This window comes from Mus pahari, chromosome 14 (assembly GCF_900095145.1).
Source record: "Mus pahari chromosome 14, PAHARI_EIJ_v1.1, whole genome shotgun sequence".
Lineage (NCBI taxonomy): Eukaryota > Metazoa > Chordata > Mammalia > Rodentia > Muridae > Mus > Mus pahari.
The window spans coordinates 85,515,204-85,539,864 of NC_034603.1; the positions used below are offsets into that span (position 1 = coordinate 85,515,204).

Here is a 24,661-nt window from a genome sequence, read left to right on the forward strand (position 1 = left end):
AAGAGCCTGACTATCCCCAAAGGGAGCATCCAGGACACCCCCATCCTTTCCAAGGCCACGGGCTTCTTTCCATTCATGGCCAGCTTCTACAGAGAGATGGACCAGTCTCATGCTAGCATGGGTCACTCAGTAAACACCTGCTGAACAGTGTGATTCCTGGAAATCATATGAAAAAAAGATGATGTCATGACGTGTTCCATAATCCAGGGCCGGGTAAGTGGAAACATGTGGGTCCCTGGGGGCTTACTGGCCAGCCAGCCCAGCCTACTTGGTTAACTTCCAGGCCAGTGAGAGAGTCTATCCCCCAAAATAATGTGGGCCTTAGGTCTCCACATACATGTAAACTTATGTGCACCCATAAAAATATATGTATTTGCAAGTGCACATAACTACATGCAAGCACACATGCACACACAGTACCTGGGTTCTAAGGAAAGAGCCTCATGCATCTTGGCAGCAACTGTGAGCAAGAAAAGCATTGTGGGACTGGGCATCACCTCCGCTAGGCCCTTCCCTAGTGCTGCCCCTGCTTAGAGGGGACCCCGTCCTGCTTCTTGCACTAAGGACTCCTTTTGCACAGCCTTGAGTATTACAGCAAGCCTCCCCCCACACACAGCCCGATGAGCCAGACACCTGTCCAGTCACCTTTCCAAAAGTAATTCTTTTTTTCTCAGGAGACAGGGTCTCCTGTGTAGTCCTGGCTGTCCTGGAACTCGCTATGTAAATCAGGCTGGCCTCAAACTCATGAAAATCTTCCTGCCTCTGCCTCCCAAGTGCTGGGATTAAAGGCTTGAGCCACCATGCTGGCCTAAAAGCAATTTGTATTGAAGTAGAAACCAGCCACTGCTAGGTTGGGTTAAACTTTCCATTTCTTACCAACAATGTCTCCAGTTCTGTTTGTCTAGACAGGGGAGACAGGCCAGGGAAAAGCTGACTGTGTGTCTAAAGCTCTCACATCTGCAGCAATTTCCACATCCTATTTGAAAACCCCGACCGCCCATTCTGAGGAGCCAGCTCTGACTGGAATCAGAGGGCAGACCGAGGCCATGCTGAGTGGTCCCTGAGGCTGATCCCAGCACTCAGGAGACTGAGGCAAGAGAACCAGGGACCCCACACTGGCAGGAAGGGCAGATGAAGTCAAGTCCTCGACCCCGGGCTTCGCGCACTGTGACTGGGGTGGTCTTCTCTCCGGAGAGCAGGCAGCACAGACAGCCACTGTCCTGGGATGTTTCCAGAACACTCTGGTATTTTCTGAGGTTTTCTTTAGTCCTGCTCAGCAAAGTGCTCAGTGCCAGTGTTCTGCCGAGGGTGGGGTAGACAGTATTTTCGAAAGTTAACTTCAAACAAATAAAATAAAGATAGCTGGTGAGAAGGCTGTTTCCCTGGATCTGCCCTCCTCTGGCCTACTTCACATCACAGGCCACCAGCAGCCAAGCCTTGCTTCTCCCAGGACTCAGGGGAAGTGGTCTGTACTGCCCAGGATGGCCTCAAACTCTGGTTCAAGCCATCCTTCTGCCTCAGTCTTCCATGTAGCTGGGACCACAGGTGCACACCTCTATACCTGACTCCTGTTCTGATCTGGAATCTACACCCTCACACAACTCTTTGGATGAGCTGAGCTATCCTGGTTCCAGTGGTGACCCTGTCCCCTCTGCTGGCCTTGGCTTTGGGGGCACCTGAGACCAGAGCCACTCAGCGGAGAATGGACACTAGCCATGTCCGTCCTCCAGGTCCTCCACCTACCACAGGATCTGAAGCCCCACCCGCTGAATCAGGCTGGCTTTTGTAACCACCTTGCCCAACTGAGTGCGCAAATGGGGCTGTGTCTTAGAGTTTTACTATTGTGAATAGACAACCATGACCAAGGCAACTCTTACAAGGACAACATTTAATTGGGGCTGGCTTACAGGTTCATAGGTTCATCAAGAACATGGCAGCATCCAGGCAGGCATGGTGCAGGAGGAGCTGAGAGTTCTACATCTTCATCTGAAAGCTGCTAGCAGAATACTTACTGACTTCCGGGCAGCTAGGATGAGGGTCTTATAACCCACACCCACAGTGACACACCTACTCCAACAAGGCCACACCTTCTAATCCTGCCACTCCCTGGGCGGAGCATATATAAACCATCACAGGCTGTGACATCAATATCAGGTCATGAGAAGGCAAGTCTCTCATGGCTCTTCTCCCCACCCCCACACCCTCATCTCTGTGTTCCTGTTTCTCCTCACATTTTTCCTCTTCCTCAGTCATGGGCCCGGGACCTCTTTCCTCCTGTCCCCACTGCCTGGCAGGGTTAGGGTAGGTGACTCCCAGAATAATTTTGGAAAAGGCCCTGGCTAATGTAAATTTCTAGACGTAGATTCACGGTCTCTCCACTGCTCTGGAAAAGACAGTACCTGGCCATTCATTGTCCTCTCACATGGTGGTCTAGGGAGGTCTCCATACAAGCTAACCACAGCCTCCCCCCACCCCCGCAACCAGCAAGCTCCTAGGTGTTCATTTCCGCATCCACGCAGCTCAGATTCTTTTTTTTTTTTTTTAAACACATTTTTTTTTTAAAGATTTATTTATTTATTATATGTAAGTACACTGTAGCTGTCTTCAGACACTCCAGAAGAGGGTGTCAGATCTTGTTAAGGATGGTTATGAGCCACCATGTGGTTGCTGTGATTTGAACTCTGGACCTTCGGAAGAGCAGTCGGGTGCTCTTACCCACTGAGCCATCTCACCAGCCCCCGCAGCTCAGATTCTTAAAGGGCCAGGCCAGCCTCCTCCTTCACTGACCTTAGGGGCTTGTCTCTCTGATCTTCCCAGGAAGCCCTAAGCCCTGATGAGTTCAGGAAAACCATTTCAGGGGAGAGAAGGTGCCAGGGTCTCTACACCGCCAGCGCCAGCAGGCTGAGTAACAATCCTAGTATTCAGTTCTGAGAGCCTCGGGCTGGCAGGAGCCGGGAGAGATATTGAACCACTTCTTTTCTTCCTGGACGGAGAAGGCTTTCACTCCCCTCCCAGAAAGCTCAGGGTCGGTCCCCAGAGGCTCATTTCTCAGGAACACGGTTCTGAGATCTGCCCAGTCAGGATTCCTTCCTGGTGCACTCGTCAACAGCCAGCATCCATCGTAGCCAAAGACATCTTCACACGGGGCTTCACTCAGGACTCACAGCAACCTAGAGGGAAGTCCTCTGTCCACAGCCGAGGCTAAGGTTCAGAAGGGAGCAGCCCCTCCCTAATGTCACATGGCTGAGGGGCAGGACTCTAGAGCCTGGACAGAGGCCACCATTCATGATGACACGTTGGAACTCAGCAGTCCTTTCACTGGCAGCAGTTGCAAGGCGATCCACGGGTGTGGTCTGTGGGAAAAGGTGGTCCAGGGTACACCAAGGTTCAACATTGGCTGTTGGCTGCAGGTGGCTTTTAGAATTCCGAGGATTGCATCCTGTAGGTGGCAGCAAGGGCTGCCTGAGACCTCTCCCAGATGAGTCTCATTGTCCCCCTCCCCCTCCACTCCCTAACACACACACACACACACACACACACACCAAAAAAGAAGTGGGAACTGATGTAAGTACAGCTGAGGATGGTGGGTCAGGCCAGCTCAATTACCATTGGCACTCCTCCCCAAGTCTGTTGCCATGGCAACCCCACTCCTGTGGTACTTACTCTCACAGGCATAGAGCCTCCTGTGCCTTCAGGGGCTTCTTGCTGAGAAGGGCGTGGCTGTTCTAACAGGGATCCAGCACATCCCAGTCCCACAGGGGACCAAGGAACTAGCTACACCATGTTGGTTCTGGCTCCTCCCAGTTTCCAGGTACCATCCTGGCTAGATGGTGTTTTCTCTTCATAGAGCGGTCTCCACAGGAGACACTGTTGTCACACCTTGGATGTCTTTTGTCTAGCTCACCCTTAGTGTCAAGACCAAGGAGTCTCCAGGATAGAGCCAACTCATTTAGAACTGGGAACTGACTCAAAGACAACCTACAGTTGTTTTCTGAGCTCCCAGACAACTGAGCACCAGGCCACGCAGTCAGTCTCCAACATCGGTTCTGGAAATCCTCGTGTCGGCCCTGCTCTCACCCCTCCCGGGGAAGTTCCGCGTCGCCATCCAGACTCACATCGCCACCTTAGGGCCTGGCTGGTGGCTGCTGCTGACCAGGACCCTGCTCCCTCAAGACCATCTGCTTTAAGTCAACCCGCACGGTTCCTCATGTCACAGCCCGTTCGAGTTTCTCCATTTGTATAGAAGCTGAAAGCCATGCTCCATCAAAGTCATGTTAGAGATGAAGTCACACAGACTAAATAAATCCCAGGAAAAACCACTTGATCATTTCAACAGATGCAGGGTCCCTGCCGTGGGGCCTTATGCTGAAGAGAGAACCTTCGCTGGCTCAATTCCCAACATAACCGGGGCTGGGGAGGAGTACGTCAACAGCTGGCAAGAAGGCAAGGTCACTGGATGAACGAAGGGGAAGCATGAGGGACCAGAGGAACTCCAGCTGAAGGCCACCCAGGGATGGGGGAGGCCAGCGAACCAATCAAACATCTAGAACATTGCTTCTTGCTAAGCCGGTGGAGTGGACTTTCTTCGTTAAGACTGGAGTTTGCAAGGCTCCGTATGGCCTCGGTGAGCTTGAGATGGCTTGAGTTTGATGGATCACCTGCTCTTCCTAGACTGTCTCTGGAGGTGGGATGGCCGGGCAGTTGTCTCACTCAGATCCCAGGAGCAGACATACTATAGACGGCTTGGCCTGAAGCCCAGAGTCTCTATGTGGCATCCCCTGTCAGATCTATTAAAGAGTTTGCTGACTTTGGCCACCTGGACACTCTGAGGTAGCAAGGTGACTGTTTATCTCTTGGCCTGTCACTACATCATCAGCACCGCCACCTGGAGAGGCAGGTGGCTTCCTGTCACTATACCTGGAAAGGCAGGTGTCACTACATCATCAGCACCACCATCTGGAGAGGCAGGTGACTCTGCCTAAAGGGTGGAAACGTAGGAGCTGTCATGTTTGAGGACCCAGCTTGTAGATGTGAAGTCTGGTTGGTGGAGGGGACCTTGAAGCCCAGTCCCAGCCTGGCCGTTCTCTAACTAGAGGAAGGTCTCCTCGATAGCCCCAGCAAACAGCAGGTTTCTGTCACTATCCCATGCAAGCTGTTGGGATCTCCATCTCTCCCGTCTTCCTCTTCTTCCTGATGCCTGCTTTGGCCCCTTAGACTCTTGGATGATGCTATGATCAAAACCCTCCCCAGACCCACCCAGGTAGCTCTACATTAAGTAAATTCAGGAGACAAGCTGCAAGAGCCGATTCTCTCCGTCAACCATGTGCACTCTGAGGCTCGGATCTGGATTGTCAGGCTTGGCAGCAAATGCCTTTACCTGTTGACCATACAACTTCTTTCTTTCTTTCTTTCTTTCTTTCTTTCATTCTTTCTTTCTTTCTTTCTTTCTTTCTTTCTTTCTTTCTATACATCAGATAGGAACAAAAGGAATAATTCTTTAATAGTTTACAAGTTTTTTCTTTTTTTTTTCTTTTTTTAAGATTTACTGACTTATTTTACATATGTGAGTGCACTGTAGCCGTTTTCAGACACACAACAGAGGAGGGCACCAAGAATCATTACAGAAGGCTTTGATCCTTAATGCAGCTGCGGGAATCGAACCTGGTACAGGGGTCGGCGCTCTTAACCACTGCCTACTGTCAATTTCTAAGCTGTGCAAGTAGCTGCTTCTGGATGCCTCCCACAAAGACTGTCCAGCACCTCTGCAAACACGAACTAGGTTCTGTCAACTCTCCTGGGGCACCACAGGAGCCCCGGGAAGACGGCAGCCTTCAGAACCCTGTCGTCATTCACAGTTAGCGGACGGATGGGGACACAGCCCTGTTGGAGAGTGTGCTGCAGGTCTATCCACTCTGATATTATAGCATATGGGATGGTCCCCTGGAACAGGGCTCTATTCCCTTAGCATCAGCACCTACTGCATCAGGATCCAGGACGCCAGCCTCCACGGGCTGTCAACTAGCTTTGATCAGGAATACCTATGAGTTGAACGGTGCCCCCTTCATACACCAATGATATTATTAGGTCCTAACTCCCTGGGGACTTGTGAGCGTGGCTTTTGGACCCAGAGTCTTTACAGTTGCGACAAGATAAGGAAGGGTCTTAAGAGGAGATCACTTGAATTTTGGGAGGCCCCGGGTCTGACTAGTTTCCTTGCAGGAGAAAGGAGAGCGGTCAGTGGCAGAGACAGGCAGAGACACAGCAGATGCTGTCTGAGAGTAGCACCAGGGAGAGGCATGTCCACATACCAAGAGTGTCAGGGGACTCTGGAAGCACTGTCCCTCAGAGGCTGTTGATGGAACTGACCCCAGGAGAGTTGGATCTCAGGCTTCTGGTCTCTGGAGCCATTGGGGGTGGGGGTGGGGGGAAGAAGTATCCCTGTCATTTTTATGACCTACTTTATGGTCTTTGTTTTCCTAAGTGTTGGGGTCAAATACACACCTGAATTCCCATTCCTCCCGAGTCAGCTAGGGATGCGGGTGGAACAGGGGTGGCAAGCAGGTTGCCAGCTGTCACTGCACAGATGGATCAGTGGGCAGGGTCTTTCCTCTTTCCCTCACCTGGAAAGCTCGAGGATGTTCTAGGATCTTGGGACTGTGCCCTCTGGACTTTTCCAGCCCCCAGCCTGCATCTCGGCAGGTTTGGTTTTACCCAGACCACCTCTGGACACTTCCCTCCTCTCATCTTGGCAAGCACGCCCTGAGGTAGTCCTTGGTAGAACCGGGGCCATGTTCCTGCAGTTGAAACCAATGCATACGCTCTCCCTGCTTCAGGAATATTGTTCTCCGCATGCCAGCTGTGTGTGCTACTGTCTGGTCCCTGTCAGGCTCCATGTGACGTCTGTCTATTACCCCACTTACCAGGCTCCTCCGTGCAAGGTCATTCACCAGGTCCTCCTGACGCCAGCTAGCCACCCTATGATCCAACTACAGAGCCCACATGAAAAGCCTCCATCAGATGCCAGTCTCACACGGTGGGGGCCCTGAATCCACAGAGCTTCTCACGGCCCCTTCCTCAAATGTAGGAACTGTCTACAATGTTCTCTCGGAAGTCAGGAAAAGATGTTAGTTACTATGGCTACTGGCATAAAGGAGACTGTGAAGGGTTACAGATAAACAGCCAGGGGGACAAGGACATGGGGAGAAGTCAGGAAGACTCCAGAGGACAGAGCTTCTGGCCTGTGCAGTTTGGAGTGTGCAGCCCTCGGGCACCAGGATGTGCTCCTGGGCCTGGAGGGCCTGTGAGCACTTTCCGTCTGTCCTGTGGGGACAATTGACTCAGTCTTGGTCTCTGGCTGTACTGACTCATCCTGGATGTCAGGGTACGGCGCGGGTTCCAGCTCTCTGCCGGTAACCACAGCCCCATTCCAAAGCTACCTGGGGGCTACTGAGCCCCCCTCATTTGTATAGGCTCCGGAAAAGTCCAAAGGGCCTCAATATGAAAAACACAACAGACTCCTCCCATCCCTTCCACGCAGGGCATTCTGAAGGCCATGAGAGGTGTCACGGAGAAAGATTTAACTGTACCAGCTATGTACCCACTGAACCCCTGTAGATAGATGTAGCCTCACTCGGGACCCCAGCTCTGCCCAGGGCAGCCCTGGGAAGGTTTTTCCAGAGCAGCTGGAGGAGGTCCCGTGTGAGAATGAGAGAGGCTTCAGTGAAGACACGGGGCTTCCCCTGCCGTCAACTTGCTCAGCTCTGTTCTGGCGCCCTCCAGTGGCTCCTTTCCAGACTTGCAGCTGACACAGCAAACCTCCCTACAGAATTCAGAGGTCTGGGAGGTCACTGCCTGTCCCTCCATGTAGGAGAGGAAGAAGCCAGCCAAAGCTGGGGGCATGATGGTGTGAAGAGCAAAGAGATGCAGGGGACTTTAAAAATGTTTCTCTCACATGTAGGTATGTATGGCTGTACTGGCTGGTTTTTTTTGTGTCAACTTGACACAAGCTGGAGTTATCCTTTACAAAGAAAGGAGCCTCTAGTGAAGAAATGAGATTCAGCTGTAGGGCATTTTCTCAATTAGTGATCAAGTGGGGAGGGCCTGGCCCATTGTGGTTGGTGCCATCCCTGGGCTGGTAGTCCTGGGTTCTATAAGAAAGCAGGCCTGAGAAAGCCAGGGGAAGCAAGCCAGTAAGCAGCACCCTCCATGGCCTCTGTATCATCTCCTGCCTCCAAGTTCCTGCCCTGTGTGAGTTCCAGTCCTGACTTCCTTTGGTGATGAGCAGCAATGTGGAAGTGTAAGCTGAATAAACCCTTTCCTCCCCAGCTTGCTTCTTGGTCTTGATATTTGTGCAACAATAGAAACCCTGATTAAGGCAATGACTGTTTGAGTTTATGTGCACCACATGTGTTCAGAAACCTTTAGAGGCCAGAGACATTCAATCCTCCTGGAACTGGAGTTACAGAGCGTTGTGAGCCACCATGTAACTGCTGGGATTTGAACCAGGATCCTTTAAAAGAGTAATATGCACTCTTGAACACTGAGCTATCTTTTTAGGGCCAACCTAGAAGATGGAGGTGGAGGCGGGGAGGGGAGGAGAGGGGAGGGGAGGGGAGAGAGAGAGAGAGAGAGAGAGAGAGAGAGAGAGAGAGAGAGAGAGAAAGATTTCATAGCAAGAGGTATAAGTGCATGTTTAAGAAGGTTACCCAATGAACCAAGCAGTCGTGGTGCCTGCCTTTAATCCCAGTACTCGGGAGGCAGAGGCAGGAGGATCTCTGTGAGTTCGAGACCTGCCTGGTCTACAGAGTGAGTTCCAGGACAGCCAGGGCTACACAGAGAAACCTAAAGTGGGCATTTCTGATTACTTTGAAGACTCAAGTTATAATGATGTTTTGCTGAGGCAGACAGATGAAAGAATGCATGATGTTTTATATATATATATATACATTATGACGCCACAGACAGTGGGAGCTGGAACCTTGGCTCACTTTGCTCTGCCTTGTTAGTCTTCTCTGATGACACACATGTACACACATGCACTGACTCACCTTACAGTGCACTGCTGAGCTTCACTTGTGACTTTCACAGAGAGAAACTCACTAAAGAGCTTCCTGAGGTTCCTGCAGCTTCTTGCTAATTCCTCAGGCTTGGGCTGACTGGCGAACCTTACAGTTTCTTTTGGATGGAACTGCCCTTGCTGATTGCTGTGTGGTGTTTGCTAGTGGGTGGGACTGAGCACAATTAAGACTGGAATCGCCCCCAAGAACTATTTCTAAACAGGTCCACTTTCCCTGTGTCCTAATAACCTTTCTTTCTACTACCTCTGGTGGGTGGCAGGCTAGAGGGGAGGTTGAAGGCTTAATAAAATAGGCTGTGAAAAATATATGCCTTCAGAAACCACACCTCGAAAATCCAAAAGACAAGGAGGAAGAGGAGAAGGAAGAGGGGGAGGGAGAAGAGGAGGAGGAGGTCCCATTCAAACCTCTTCCCCAGGGAAGTCAGCACAGGTCCACCCCAGACTGTCAAATGGCAAAGAAAAGGGATATTCCATCCCTGTATTGCAGGGACTCTGCCTGAGGAAGGAAGGGTTTCCTGGGAGGGAAATGAAGTCACCTGTCGTGTGCAGAACAGGAGGGTCCCAGAAGTTACTTGCTTCCATTTTTGTCTTTTAAGATTTAAGGATTTTTTTTTTCGAGACAGTGTTTCTCTGTGTAGCCCTGGCTGTCCTGGAATTCACTCTGTAGACCAGGCTGGCCTTGAACTCAGAAATCTGCCTGCCTCTGCCTCCCAAGTGCTGGGATTAAAGGCGTCCTCCACCATGCCCGGCTTTGATTAAGGATTTTAAAAAATGCATTTGAACCGGTGACTAGACATATCATAGGCTCTGGAGGAGAATCTCCTACAATTATTCTACTAAACAGACACAAGTATTTTTTTAAGAATTTGAGACAGGGTCTCCCTAGATAGCCCTGGCTGTCCTGGTACTCATCAACTAGACCAGGTTGGCCTTGAACTTACAGAGAACCTCTTGTCTATGCCTCCTGAGTGCTGGGATTACAAGTGTGTAGTTAACTTTGTACCCACAGATTAATACCTCTCTCAACCCTCATCAGGCAAGCTTCCTTTGCAGTAGATGGTGCTTAACGCAGAGACTCACACTGGTCAGCACACGGCACTCTGGCAACTTATAGAAAAATTTGTTTGGAGCTTACAGTTTCAGAGGGCAGGACAGACGGGCATGGAACTGGAGTGGTGGCTGAGAGCTTACATCTTGAGACACAAGGAGAAGGCAGAGGGGGAACACACCGACTGAGAATGGCGTAAGCTCCTAAAACCTCAAAACCTGTTCCCATGAACATGGCCTCCAACAAGGCCACGGCTCCTCATCCTTCCCAAACAGTTCCACCAACTGGGGACCAAGTATTCCAATGTGTGTGTGTGGGGGGGGGGGATGTTCTCACTAAAAGCACTGTTGGAGTTAGGTCTGGTTCTTCCATGCCTGCCCTGCCCCATGCTCCCAGAAATAAGATTCAGATTCAAAATATATTTTAAAATATAGCTAGTTACACTCTTCTCTGACTAGCTCATAATTTAAAATAACACATTTATTTTAATTATGCTCTGCCACGTGGCTGGTTACCCATGCTCAGGTACTATGTGTCTGTCTCCTCCCATCTTCCCCTGTCGAATCTCTGGCACCTCTCATCTCGCTATTTCCCAGAATCCTCTCTCTTCCTGCCAGTGTCGCACCTCCTATTTCCTGCCTCAGCTTTTTTATTGACAGGTATTGCTTATAAGTGGTGCTCTCTACAAACCACCACAGACTTGCTCTGTCCTAAGTGGAATGTCAACACCACACCTCCAGTACTCAGGGATCACAGAGGAAGAGGTGGCAGGAAGAGTGTGACAGACAGAGGCTGTGGGTGACTACAGGGAGCAGTGTTGTCCAGTCTCAGCAGGGTGTCTGCATCACAGTGCACAAGACCTAAGTGAGCTCAAGCCAGACAAAATCCCCGATTGAAGAGGAGGGTGTGATGTCCCACCTGTGGCTAAGGGACTGGTGGGATCTGATCGCTGCTGGGACAGCTGGTGGCAAATCAGCTCTCTCTTTAATGATGTAACAAATCAGCTCTCTTTAATGATGTAACAAATCAGCTCTCTTTAATGATGTAACTCCTGATAGGCCAACCACAATCCAGGATAGGCTCCACAAGAGCATTTGGGAAACACAAATTGGACTTAATGGGAGAAGGTGGTGGTGGGAGGAACAATGTGTGTGTAGAGGGGTAGGGATGGATTTGGGAGGGGCAGGCAGGGGAAATACAAATGAGCAATATATATTACATGAAGTGATCATATTAAGTGAAAATTTTTTTTATTGCATTTGTTTATTTAGCGTATTGCATGCCTGCCCTCTATCATTTGGTCCTGGGGAGGGAACTGAACTCAGGTCCGCAGGCTTAGCAGCAAGCCCCTTTACCCACTGAGCCATCTCTCAAGTCTTGCTTGTTTTCTTTGAACTTCTTATTGCCTTTATTTTATGTCATTGTCCTAATCAGGGTTTCTATTGCTGTGATAAAAACCCAAAGTCACTTGGGAAGGAAAAGGTTTATTTGGCTTATACTTCCACATCACTGAGTGAAGTCAGGACAGGACCTCTAGCAGGGCAGGGACCTGGAGGCAGGAGCTGATGCATCAGTAAGATGGCTTCCTCTCTGAGGCGTGTTCAATTTGCTTTCTTATAGAACCCTGGACCACCATCCCGGGGTCGGGGGTGGGGGGAATGGCTCCACCCACAATGGGCTGGACCCTCCCACATCAATCTCTAATTAGGAAAATGCTCTACCAGGTTGCTTACAACCCAATCTTATGCAGGCATTTTGTCAATTGAGGCTCCCTCCTCTCCTATGAGTCTAGCTTGTGTCAAGTGGACATAAAAGTAGCCAGCACACGAAGTCGTGAATACATTGTGTTCAAAAAAGTTCTGACGATCACTGTTTGGCCTGGCAACGTCAATAAATGTCCTGGGCAGACCTAAAAACTTGTGATCCTCCTGTCTCAGCCTTCAGAGTGTTAAGATGCCCGCCTGGCTTACACACAGGAATGACAAGACCTTTCTGAGTGGCCGAATAATACTCCACCTTTGCAGCTGCCTGATGAATTTAACCTTTCCTCCATACATGAGCCTCTCCCTACAGCAGGAGCCTGACAATAGCCTGTGAACTGAGTGGATGGTCTCCAACATCCCAGGTCAGTGCACGTGTGTGTGTGTGTGTGTGTGTGTGTGTGTGTGTGTGNCGTGTGTGTGTGTGTGTGTGTGTGTGTGTGTGTGTGTGTGCCTGTGTGTGTGTGTGTGTGTGCGTGTGTGTGGGTGTGGGTGGGTGGGCAGAGAGTAGGTGGGCTCAAGTCTAAACTAGCCACCTAGAGTCTCAAGGTCCTCAGCTTTCATTTCAAGGAAAACATTGCAACAATTTACTTTAAGTGGCTTACTAGGCTTTCATTGGGAATTCCGGAACCAGAAATGTTTCATTGTATAAAACCCATGGGATATTCCCATGGGTGGAGTGAGGTGGGTTATAGACAAGGAAGGATGAGGAAAAGGGGACTGCTCACTACAAAGTTACTGTTAACAGTGAGAATCTAGAACGCCCCTCCCCGTGTTGAGGCTTGCTCTCCAGCTGCTGAGTTCTCATGAGGTGGTTGCATCCCGAGGGTACCGATTCCTGGATGAGTTTGTAATGAAGCTTTGAGGTCAAGTGGGGTCAAGTAAGGGTGAACTGAAGCCTCTGAGTGTGTGGGCTCAATCTACCTTCCCTCCTCTCAGTGTCCTGCTCAAGGCGTTCTGTCACAGTGTTGAAGGGGTGCCTGATGTGAATGTCCCCCCCCCAGAATGGCTGAATTAAAAAATGCTGACAACATGAAGTTCTAGTGGAGACACGATTGATGGCTCTCATGGGAGGGGAATGTCCATTAGATGATAGTGAGGGAGTGCCCAGCAAGCTCTGCAGAAGCTGTTCCAGCTCCACTTCTGTTGCTGTGATAAAATACCTTGACAAAAAGACAATTCAGAGGAGATAGGGTTTATTTTAGTTCCTGGTTCTAAGTTATAGTTCATCACCATGGGAGCATCCAGGCAGGAGCATGCAGCCAGTCACATCAGAGAGGAATAGATGCACAGATGCTCGCTTGCTCACTCTCAGATCAGTTTCTTTACTTCTATATACTGGCAAGGACTCCTTGCCTAGGGAATGGTGCTGCCCACAGTGGGTGGGGTCTTCCCACAATAATTAACTCACAGACATGCACATGAGCTAACCCAATGCAGGCAGTCCAGCATTGAGACTCTTCTTTCTTCATGATTCTAGATTGTGTAAAGCTGACCAATGTGGATGACCTCTTGATCTTGAGAAATGAGTCCTGGGGGTAACCTCTGGCCTTTATGAGTGGGAACACACACACACACACACACACACACACACACACACACACACACATGGGGGGGTTGGGTAGGGGAGCAACTTGGTGACTATGGGGGGGTCATTGGATTGTGTGGCTGCTTAGATTGCCTGGCATATATGTTACCCTTAGGACTACTTAGCCCCAAGGGTAAGTACTATCGAGCCAGGTGGGGGAGCATATATAGTTATGTGGTACTATCCCCTGGAGGCTCTCCTGCATTGGGCAAACTTGGGTATGTGTGCATGCGCGTGCGCACACACACACACACACACACACACACACACACACACTCCTTATTGGCCATAAAGGAGGTGGGGAAAGGCATCCACTGTTCAGGACTGACAGGTGACACTCTCACAGGATGTCTCCCAGAGCCTCCAGTTCTGCTTCCAGGCCCCAAGGGTCACCCAGCACCCAGCATCCCTCTTCTGTCTGCGTCCCATCCTTGCTGCCTTCTGCTATAAGTGACTGAATATCTACTGATGTATCTAGAATCTCTCCATTATCCATTCTTAGAGATGTTGGGCTGTGTCTTTGTCCCTCTGCCCCGACATGCACTGGTTCAAGGGCTTCTGGAGGAACAGCTAGTCACCATGCCTCCTCCTTCTCCCTACACATGGCCTCCACTCTCTCCTGCTGCTCTTTAGCCTCTGAGTCCAAGCCCGGCAGCCCCTTCTCAGAGTTGCCCATTCTCAGTCAGATCAGCCCTGTGCTCGCCAGCTCCATATCCATGGTTGCATCCCACTCTGTTCCTCCATGGTGGTCCTGGGTCAGGGCTGGGATATTTTCTTATTACTGTCACTCTCCCCGATGGGCTCACAATCTTACTCCCTGTCCCCCGGAACCCAGCTAACCTGCCCTCCAAACACCGGAGGGAGCCAACAATACCCCATGCATGGATGAACAAACATCGTGAGAAGCAGATGTGACTTTAATGATTTCAGATTAGTGACCGTGACAGATGGGGCTACTGCAGTAGGCACAGGAAATCCCACAGGGCCTCATGGAACCTGCTTGTGCCTGCAAGGGGGGCCTGGGACTCTCAGTCCTGGAGTGAGTGCTGGCTGAAACTTTCTAGTAAATGTCAAAGCTCACAGAGCCAGTGGAAGCTGAGGGAAATCTGGAGGCAGGCTGCTGGAGGTGCTTACAGAGCAGCTGGAGGCCAAGGAGGAGACACATGAATGTCTGCGTCCCCACCACTGAGGTGTACCATCTACACCATGTCAGTGGAGTTAGTGAGGTAGAAGGGACGGATGACCACACGGAAGCTGCTGAAGGTCCCTGAGGCACAGGGAAAGAGGGAGGGAGTCTTGGAACTATTGGTCTCCAGGGCAGCGGGAATAGGGGCCTTAGAGCCTCCAAAGCTGGTGACATCCACCACACTGTAGCCTCCGCAGAGGATCAGTGCTCTGTTCTCGTAGCCAATAGTCGGATCGGAGTAGCTGGATGTGGTGAGGCCCAGTACAGGGAGCTCGTCAGAGGTACACGAGAAGCCATAGTTCCAGCAGCTCTGCATGGTGGGGAGGTAGGTGGCCGACCAGGAGATCAGCTTGTCCTTGAAGAGGAAGCTGGGGTGTCGTGGGGTCTGGAAGGACTGGTAGCTGTTGTACCGGGCTTTCGAGCTATAGCCATATGTGTAGAGCTGATTGTATTCATATCTTTGTGCCCTCCAGGTGGAGGCCGTCACCAAGCTACTCCAGGTAGGGGAGGTGTAAAGGCGGGGCTTGTAGGTGTCCTCTGTGAGGTTCAGGCCTTGGTACTTGGCCAGCACTTCGACGGGCACTGTGTGGAACTCCAGGGCCTGCATGGTCTTCCTCTGGAACAGTGCCTGGTGACCTTGGTACAAGGACAGGTTGAACTGCAGCTCAAACAGCTCCTGGGGCAGCATCATGGGGAAGCGGACCTGTTCCACCAGGCGCTCTACCTCTGCGTGCGAGGCGTTGGTCTCTGTGCTCCACTGGTCCACTGCCTTCAGTAGATCCAGCTCACTAGACACAGCCAGCTCACTCTTGGGGAGGAGAGCCTGGATCAAGGTGGTGGGAACAGCCGACCAGACCTCAGCCTGTGTCAGGGGTTCGAAGTTCCAGGCCAGGAACTGTACACACAGATCTTCCAGCACAGAGTCCCCGGTGGCCCGCGCGTATGCATAAAGGTCCAAGGGAGTATGGAAAGTGGGGTCTTGGGGGAGGAGGGTGGCAAAAAGCCGCCCACAGTAGTCCTGAAGCTCTGTGGCCCCATAGGCAGAGGCTAGCTTGTGCAAGCACTTGACAGAAGACATACTGACCTCGATTCTTCGGGAGTAAAAGTACCTGAGGGAGAGAAGCCAGGTATCAGCGGGTGTGCCTGGCCTGCTGCCACCCTGGGCATTGATCATCTCGGTCTCACATCAACTGGCAACAACTTAGGGATGTCAGGCGAATAACTGTTGACAAAGACACCCACAGCCACTTTCTTTCTTGTGCTTGAACACCCTCACCTAAGGGGTTCCACCATCTCCTGTTCTCCCTGCTGTCACTGTGAGCCTTGGTCAGCAGAGGTCTGGGCATGGCTTCCCTGCTGGGTTCCCGTGGTAACCTCTCTCCCCAAGTATCTACCCCCAGTTAGGTGACAGCAGCTCCTCGGTCACCTTATTTCTGTTTCCCTGTGGTTATGAGCCACGTGAGGGTTGGAGGCCACAGTGACATCCTCTCTCTTTGTGTACAAGTGTTCAGACAGGTCTGAGGTCCTTGTCACTGACTTCACGGCACCCCAAAGGCTGGGATGGCAACTCTCCTCTGGCCTGACCCTCCCTACACAAGTGGCAATAGACCCTTCATGAAATCACCTCATAGGGAGGGCACAGGATAATAGGATGCTGCCACCGACCTCCCTCTGCTGCTAAAGGAGGAGGACCAGGAAGAAGGATTGGCACTAGCTTCCGATCTTCATCCCACTCCAGAGCAGTCCCTTGGACTCTGCTGGCAGCTCTAAGGACCAAGGGAGGCTGAAACAAGCCACTCACAGCAAGTGACTCTCTGTCCCCATGCCTCCCCATGCCTCGCTCATCCAGGCTTAAGTTTCAGACATCAGGGTGGGTAACCAGTCCTGCTCATCCTCTACAAGTAAAAAACACTTGTCCAGAGTGGGGAAAGGCCCAAAGCTAGCAGCAAGAAGTGGCTCGAGGGACAGCTGGAGGGTGCATGCATTCACAACTGCAGAGGGTAGCTGAAGGGGTCTGAAGGAGGGAGCACAGAGCCCAGACCTCAGGCCACAGCTGGGGATGGGGCACAGAGGTGTAGGAAGCTGGGGATGGCGTCTGCCCCCTCTCACTGTGTCTTAGACTTCACCAGCAGGGTTCCTGCCTGCTTTGCACACTCGACTGGAAGAGAATAGTTTTAATCCGGGTTTAATTGCCAGTACTGTTTTCATAAATGTCACATTCCATTATATAAAGCTCCAGGTTATAAGAGTGAAAGAGAATACTTTTAATAAATGTTCTGCTTTTAAATCACTGCTTTCAAAATGCAAGTCTGAGAAGTCCTGGGTTGGGGAATCAAAAACTTCTTACAACAGTGTGCAGTAATTTGGAGAGGATATTTAGAGTTGTATAGTGAAAAATGAATGTGAGTGAGGGTGCGTGTGTGCACATCACTTCAGTGTGCATGGAATACTTGTGAGAATAGAGCAGTGGTTTAAGTATGGTTCTCAAAGGCTCAAATATCTGAATGCTTAGTCACCAGGGAGTGGAACTGTTTGAGAGGATTAGAAGGATTAGGAGGTGTGGCCTTGTTGGAGGGTGTGTCACTGGGGGTGGGCTTTGAGGTTTCCAAAGTTCCCATCTCTCTCTGCCTGTGGATGAGGATGTAAAGCTCTCAGCTACTGCTCCAGAGCCTGCCTGCGTGCTGCCAGGCTCCCTGCCATGATGAAAATGGACTAAACCTCTGAAGCTTAAACAAACCCTCAACTAAATGCTTTCATTTGAAGAGTTGCCTTGGTCATGGTGTCACTTCATAGTGACAGAACAGTGACTAAGACAAGTAGACACATAGGCACACACAAAAGTAAGGTTCATATGGGTGAGCATGTGTTCATACAAGTGCAAGAAGCATTTGCATGCATAAGTGTGTGTGTGTGTGTGTGTGTGTGTGTGCATGTGCGAGTGCATGATGTGCGTGTGCATGAGTGTGTGTGTGTGCATGCAAAGGTAGTGAGTATCCAATGTCTGAGTGTTTGATGTTTGCATGCAAGTGCAGGGAGCATTTAGATGTGAATATGTGTTCACACCAGTGCAGCAAGCATTCAGATGTGTGTCCGTGTGATTCTGGAGATAGATGTGAGAATTTGCGACCATTTGTCTGCAAGGGCAGATGTGCACAGTGTGAAGAAGCATGCACGTGGCTGTGTGATATGTGAATGCATATCACACATATGTGTGGGTGTTGCATTGCACGTGTGTGTGTGCCTGAGTGTGGGGGACAGACCTGCTACCTTACAGCTCCACCCTGGCATGGTGGATGCTCTGGCGGTAAGGAGGCGCGTCCAGCCCAGGCAGTCCCAGAGCTGAAGGCTTGGCTTACCTGAGGAAGTCCCTGACAACAGGCATGCACTCGGCATCCACTCTCATGATGACGCTGCTGCCCACCACTTGCCACAGGGCCTGGGCCTCAGGGTTGGTACGCAGGATCAGTGTGTGGGCACAGAGGCTCATGCCCCTGTGCCCTTGCCCCGTCACCTGGATGAACAGGTCACAGCCCTGCTGGCTGTCAAAGATCTGGCCCAGCGCATCTGGGAGCTCTCCAGAAAGGTCCAGGATGTGAACCCCCACGGTATCTGGGATGGACAGAGGCAGTTGCTGTGTGAGGCATGGGCTTTGTGGATCATTTTCTCTGTGACTTTGAGTTCCATTTGACTCCCCTCCCCCCTAGGAGTCAGGGTCCTCATCTGAACCAGACATCCTGGAACCTGGCTCTGCCCAGAAGGCTTGTGGCAAGATGCAGAAAGGGAGAGGCCTGAAGGGGGGCTGCAGCTGCCTTCTGAAACCCACAAGACAGTGACTGGCTCTCTGTACCCCACACTCAGGCACTTCCTCTAGAGGAGACACCAACCCTAAGGCTGTGCCCATTCTTCACAAACCTCCAGTAACTGCAAAGGCCACCCTCCTACGCCCAGTGAACAGCCTTTTAAGTTAGGGTCCCATTGCAACCTTACATCAAAACTTGAGGGTTCCCTTCCCAAGGGGACAAGTCCTGAAGGGGTATGGCATGTCTTGGGGGCATCCCCATCTTTCCCTGCCTCCCAAATCCTAATCTAGAACCACATACCACACTATGAGTTGCTCTGTAAAGGTTTGGCTTGATTTTTACATTTGGAGTGGGTGGGCTGGCTCCCGTGTCTCTTCACACCACAGTTCCAGTCTCTCCTAGCGTCCCCCTCGGGTCTTGTTTCACACTGTTCCCCAGCCAGTGGGGCCTCCCAGATGCCTGCACAGCTTGGTCACACTCACAAGGCTCCTCTGGTCTGAGACCCTCCAATTCAGATCAACTTGTACCCAAGCCTGTCTGACCTTGTGGGATTCAATACCCTCAGGCCTCAGTTCTCCAACTCAGGACAGGAGGGCATGTCCCAGGACCCACCCCCACCTCCCAGGAGGAAGTCACAGATGGCAGCCAGGAAGGAAAGCTCCCGAGAGGCCTCAGGAACTGGAGATGAAGAGTTGTGGCAGAGCCGGGGTTTGGCAGGTAGGGCTTTGGGCACCAGTGTCTTTGAACACAGCCACTGAGAATCACTACGTCATCACACACAGCCTGTGCAGGGGAGTGCTATGCGATATGCCAGAGCATAATAACCATAAGACACCGGCCCTTAGAGAGCCAACCCTCCGGCACATAGTGCCGTCTGTACACGGAATACAGTCCCTTACCCATAACCCACTGCCCTGATTGAGAAGCTTCTTTGACATGGGTAACACAGGGGCTCTCTTGGAGGACATGGGCTCCCAGTCACATCCAGGGTGCCACTTTCAACTATGTACACAGGGGTGCTGGTACAGGCAGGAGCACGGCCACCACTTCTTCTAGATGCTGGGAGGGCAGGGCAGCTCACCATTGGAGCAGACCACGCCTGCATCCTTCTCGTGCCCGCAGCGGCTCACCATCCAGCCCAGGGATCTGCAATTGGCCAGTGAGGACTCGGTCCCCATACATTCCACTTCATCCAGCATGATCGGTCCCTTTCCTGTGGGCACAAAAGGAAAGTCAGGGGCCACACTGGAGGAGGAACTGGACCTTCAGCGGGGACTGGGGCTGCTTGCCGGCTCAGGAGGGGATGCTTAAGGAACATTACTCAGGGACCCCAGCCACACCTGGCCCAAAGAAAGCTCTGCCCAGTGCTTGGGTGGCGTTCTCATAACCCAGGGCCCGGCAGACGACGTGGGCATCCAAAAGGTTCCAGAGGTTGTCACACACTGTCCCCCACTGGCCTCTGTAGAAGATCTCCACGCGGCCCTCATTGGCTGAGGCCCCGTTAACCAGGCGCATGTCTCCATCTTCTATACCTGTTGGGAGAGGGGAGGTCAGCTGGGAGGAGGGCTAGCCTGGTTTGATATCCACTCCCCATGAATCCAATACTCTGCTCACCAACTGGGGTAGAGTGGCCTTCTGGAGTTGTGTGTAGGTTACCCACTAAGAAGGAGTGAAAGCTCTGATGACCACAGAGGTCATCCATGGTCTTTCTACCTCTCAGCTCTGGGTCTTTTGCTCCAGGAGGGCACCCTGGCCCTCAGCCTACAGAGTGAACTGGAAGAGGCTAGTTGCTGGCTCTCTGGAGCACTGGCCTGAGGGGGAAGGTGGGCCCTGGGTTCCTAGACACAGGCAGAGAGCAGATCCACCTCTGCTTATGATGGGTGACGTCTTGACAACCCGATGCCAGCTGTCTCATCCTTGGAGTCTCTGGACTGTCCCCACTTAGCAACAGGGCATTGCAATGTTCCTTGTTCCCTCCAAAGTGTGGGGCCGAGAGAGCTGTGGTGTGGGGTCCCATTGTAAGAGAAGTGGGGTGCACAGCGCTGGTCCCAACGCGCACATACAGTTTCTACCTCACCCCTACAGCTCTTGCCTAAAGTGGGCAATCCTGGACTGGAGACAGTCTGCACTGCGGCACGGGCAGCCAGGACAGCCCTGCTCTCCTCGCTCTGGAACTCCCGTCTCTGCCCACGCTCACAGGAGCAGCTGGGTGCTTGAATTGGGGTCACCCGTACTAGAGAGGGATACTCAGCTGAGGGTCCAGGATGGACAAGGCTCTCAGACCCACAGTGCAGTGTGTGAACTACCCCCCCAAGGACTCTGCCACCCTAAACTGTGCCCTGAAACCCCCCACTCCAGGACAGCATGGGCTGGCCCACTGATGAGATGAGAAAAAAACTTCTTGGCCTCTTCTCCAACGCCTGCATTTCACTTCGGTGCAGGGGAGCCCCAGGGCCCACAGGCCACCGCTATTTAGAACGACAGAGGAACCACACGGGAGAGAATCCTGAGACACGGCTCCTTGCAGGATGCCACCTAGCTTTTCTGCAAGGCAGAGGGGGACGACCCACAGAACAAGGTGTCTGGGACCTTTCGGCGGGCAGGACTCACCTTGAGTCCCTGGAACCAGCAAGCACACAGAGAGGAGCCACAGGAGAGCCATGGCCTGGCCTAGAAGCCCAGCCCTGCAGCAGAAGGAACAACAAAGTCAGCCTAGCAACAGCTCTCCAGAGGAGACTGGCGGTTCCATGGCTCCCTGTCCTGTCTGTGTGAAGGGCGGGATAGTGCTGTGGGGGGTACTCTTGTGGAAGGCCCGGATGGCTAGGTGATGGCTCTCATGCAGGTCTGTCTCTCTCACATGCTTTGTGGGACAACCTTCAGGTCAGCGAGAGACCCCAGATGAGGCAAGCGGCTTGAGGGCTCTTGGCCACGAGAACCCCGGCAGCCGTAATAGCCGGCCTTATCTGCAGGTAGTAGCTAGCTGCCTCTGGGGTGTGCCTCTAAGGCACAGGATCTGCCAGTCTGTGAGGGCATTGTGGGTGAGGTTGGAACTCTCAAGGGGAAGTGACAGAGGCAGTGTAGAAGGGTCTGGGGCTTCATGACGTGACCTGGGATGTGGGTCAGGGTCAACCACCACGGTGCTGACACACAAGGACTCGACTCTTGCCTGTCTGTAGGCTGTGCCCCACCCAGGCATTGTCCCTCAGGCCCTGCAAGGAGGGGGGTGACCCACAGAACAAAGTGCAGCAGCCCCGATGGACTCGTTCTAGGCCCAGCAGGCAGCAAGCTTGGGACTGGTAGTGACTAGGGGCCCGGAGACCAGCAACAGAGGTATCCCAGGACCAGTAGAAGCACCAATCCCCACCCCAGACATTCTACACCAGAGCCGCAGGAACATGAGCACGTGAGCAGCATGGGCAAGCCCTCAGGGGTCCAGGGCACTGGTAGCCGTCTCGGCAGGGGTGAAGATGTCCTAGACCAGACTTTGGCTGTCCGACTACCGAAGCGACGGCAGAACTGGAACTCCCCGGGAGTCTCATGCTGAAAGGAGAAGGCTGTCGCCTGCTGACGGCCAGAGAGGAAGCCTGTCTCCAGGAAATGACAGCCCACTCTGGGATTTACAGCCCAGGCAAAGGGCAAGCCAGTTAGCTATGCATACCTCTATGTAAACCTCATGTTAATATCCCCTAATAGACTCTGGGCCACTAATGGGGGAGGCCACTGGATTCCTCTTAGTGTGGCCACATTAAATAAATCTCCTTTCTCAGCTTTTCACTGTTGTGTCTTTAACTGGACCATGGAGGATGGGTGGCTGAGTCTGGTTATCAGGGGAGCTTTCTGGGCATAAGCTCTGATGGTTGAGTCCTATAACACACTGATGGTTGGAACTTGGCCCTTAGTTCTGTGCATCCCACCCTCACCCCCCCGAACTGGTTCCTGCCAGACTTCTGCATCCAGCCACACACAGACCCAGAGAAATAAACAACTCACAAAGTTCCCACATCCCTACTGAGAGCTGAAGCTAGAGAGCCAACTGACTTTAGAGCACACAGCCAGTGAACCCAGGTTAGGGTCTGCACAAGGGTGGCCTCCTTCTACCATAAGGACCCTGGCGGAGGCGGAGGGAACCAGAGAGTCCTACATCCATGTGGCAAGGCATCACCCCAGTTTTATCCCAAGGAGGCCTGAGCTCCGGGAAACCTGAGTCCCAGGCAAACTGCACTGGTTGCCCACTCCCTGCATTTGCTATAAGCTGTGGTTGTAGGTTTGTCCATGCTGGGTCAGGAGCTAGGCCTTGGGGACATTGCAGGGTATGTGGATGTTGCTGTCCACTGGGTGGCAGAGGCTGTTTCTGCCTGACTCCTTTGTGTGGGAAGATGGGACAAGCCTGCCTATGCTGGCTCATTCAGTACCACTGTGTAGGTAGGTTTAGTCCTGGGAGAGAATCCACAGACCCAGGAGGGGGCCGAGGCGAGGGATGAACTGTAACCCACTCGCCCCTTCAGCTGTTCATTCAGTGGACATCCTGCCCAACTGTATCAGGACCTGCAGGTCTAGGTGCTCCTGTGTTCTGGCCTGCCAGAAATCATGCTGGGGGGGGGGGGGGCTCACTTGGGAGCAAGAGAAAGGGACTCACCTGTTGAGGCAACGAGGCAGCAGCTGAAGGTGGTCCTGGAGCCTCCTTGCTGGCTGCAGCTGGAAGCTTTCTGTAGACCGTTCAGCAGAGAAAAGCTCCACCGTGTGGTTTCCCTCAGCCTCGTGCCAGGAATGCTTTGTAAACCTCGTCTAGTTTCGAGCTTTGTAAACCTAGTCTAGTTTCGATTTCCAGAAAACACATGACGGAGGCTGCTTCTGGGGTTGGCTGTGGACAAGGCTAATAGCCCTCTGCTTGCTATTCTGTGGGGCAGAGGGCAGGCACCCAAGTGCCCTGTGTTGCACTGATGAAACAACAGTGTTGCGGTTCAACAGATACATGTCCGGGCTGGCCAGGCAGGCACCCTGGGGGCAGCTTGGGGGATGGTGGAACAGATGTATCTCCAGGCTGGCCAGGCAGGCATCCTGGCAGACAGTGGAAAGATACTGCCAGAGGGCCGAGGAGCCCCGGCTCCTAGAGTGTCTGAGTGTGGATGTGGGCTGTCCTATCCTTTCCTGAACTTGGGGAGGCTGGCTGCCCTTAGCTTATGCACAAACCTACTGTGTTCAGAGCGAAGGTATGTGGGCCACAGAGTGGTCCTGAGGGACAAGAATAGAGATATAAAGGCTAAAAGCAGAAAGCAGGGATGGGAGCTAGGGTGGCTTGGAGGTTAAGAGCACCGCCTGCTCTTACGGGGAGCCTGAGTTCAATTCCCAGCACCCATGTTGGTTAGCTCAGAACAGCCTGTAACAGGCTTCAGGGGATCAGACTCTGTAGGTACCTACACCCAAGTGTGCTCATGCATGCACGCATATAATTTTAAAAATTAATCTTAAAAGGTTTCTACAATATCTTTTTTTTTTTTTTTTTTTTTAAAAGCAGGGCTAATCAGGCATGGTGGATCACACCTTTAGCTGGGAGGCAGAGGCAGGTGGACCTTTGTGAGTTAGAAACTAGTCTGGTTTACAGAGTGAGTTCTAGGTTAGTCAGGGCTACACAGAGAAAGCCTGCCTCAAAGGAAAAAAAACAAAAACAAAAAAACAAAAAAAAAATCCCCAAACAACAGCAACAGCAGCAGCAGCAGGAACAACAAATCCACCACCACCAAAACTGCTTCAGCCGGTAAAGGAACTTGCCAATCTCGACACTATGAGTTTGATCCCTGGGACTCGCTGTAAAACTGACTTCTGTATGCTGTCATGATCTACACATGTGTACCATGGCATGTGTGTGCATGCATGTAGACACACACAGTAAATAAATGTAAAAAATTATATAAAATTCAAAGAAGACTAGGGAGATGGCTCAGTGGTTATGAACGCTTGCTGCTCTTGCAGAGAACCCAGGTTCCATTTGAAACACCCACATGGCTGTTCACAGTCACCCATAATGCCAGTTCTAAAGGATATGATACCCTCTCTTGATCTCCGTGGTCACCAGATACACATGTGGTACACATACATACATGCGGACAAAACTTCCAAACATATAAAAATACATTAAAATTAAAAAGGCCGATTTCCCCAGACTTTTGATGTTTAGATGGTGGCCTAATTCCGAACAGTTCCCT

At 51.9% G+C, this 24,661-nt stretch overlaps 1 protein-coding gene across 1 annotated transcript; it reads right to left on the reverse strand.

Annotated features, from left to right (window-relative positions):
• Positions 1-14,382: 14,382 nt before the first annotated feature.
• Positions 14,383-23,214, reverse strand: Lgals3bp (galectin 3 binding protein). Its single transcript, XM_021213922.2, has 6 exons — positions 23,095-23,214; positions 21,069-21,142; positions 19,799-19,990; positions 19,540-19,671; positions 18,015-18,267; positions 14,383-15,767 (listed from the first exon to the last, which is right to left on the reverse strand). The coding sequence occupies exons 2-6, from the start codon at positions 21,118-21,120 to the stop codon at positions 14,672-14,674; spliced, it is 1,725 nt and encodes a 574-aa protein (XP_021069581.1). The 5' UTR covers positions 21,121-21,142; positions 23,095-23,214; the 3' UTR covers positions 14,383-14,671.
• Between the last annotated feature and the right edge of the window lie 1,447 nt (positions 23,215-24,661).

Excerpts from the sequence above, each read along its gene's own strand:
- Lgals3bp (XM_021213922.2), bottom strand. The coding sequence starts at position 21,120 with ATGGCTCTCCTGTGGCTCCTCTCTGTGTGCTTGCTGGTTCCAGGGACT. Across the intron at positions 19,672-19,798 it reads CAGAGCTTTCTTTGGGCCAG|GAAAGGGACCGATCATGCTG; the intron begins GTGTGGCTGGGG and ends TTGTGCCCACAG. Across the intron at positions 18,268-19,539 it reads AGGCGTGGTCTGCTCCAATG|ATACCGTGGGGGTTCACATC; the intron begins GTGAGCTGCCCT and ends TGTCCATCCCAG.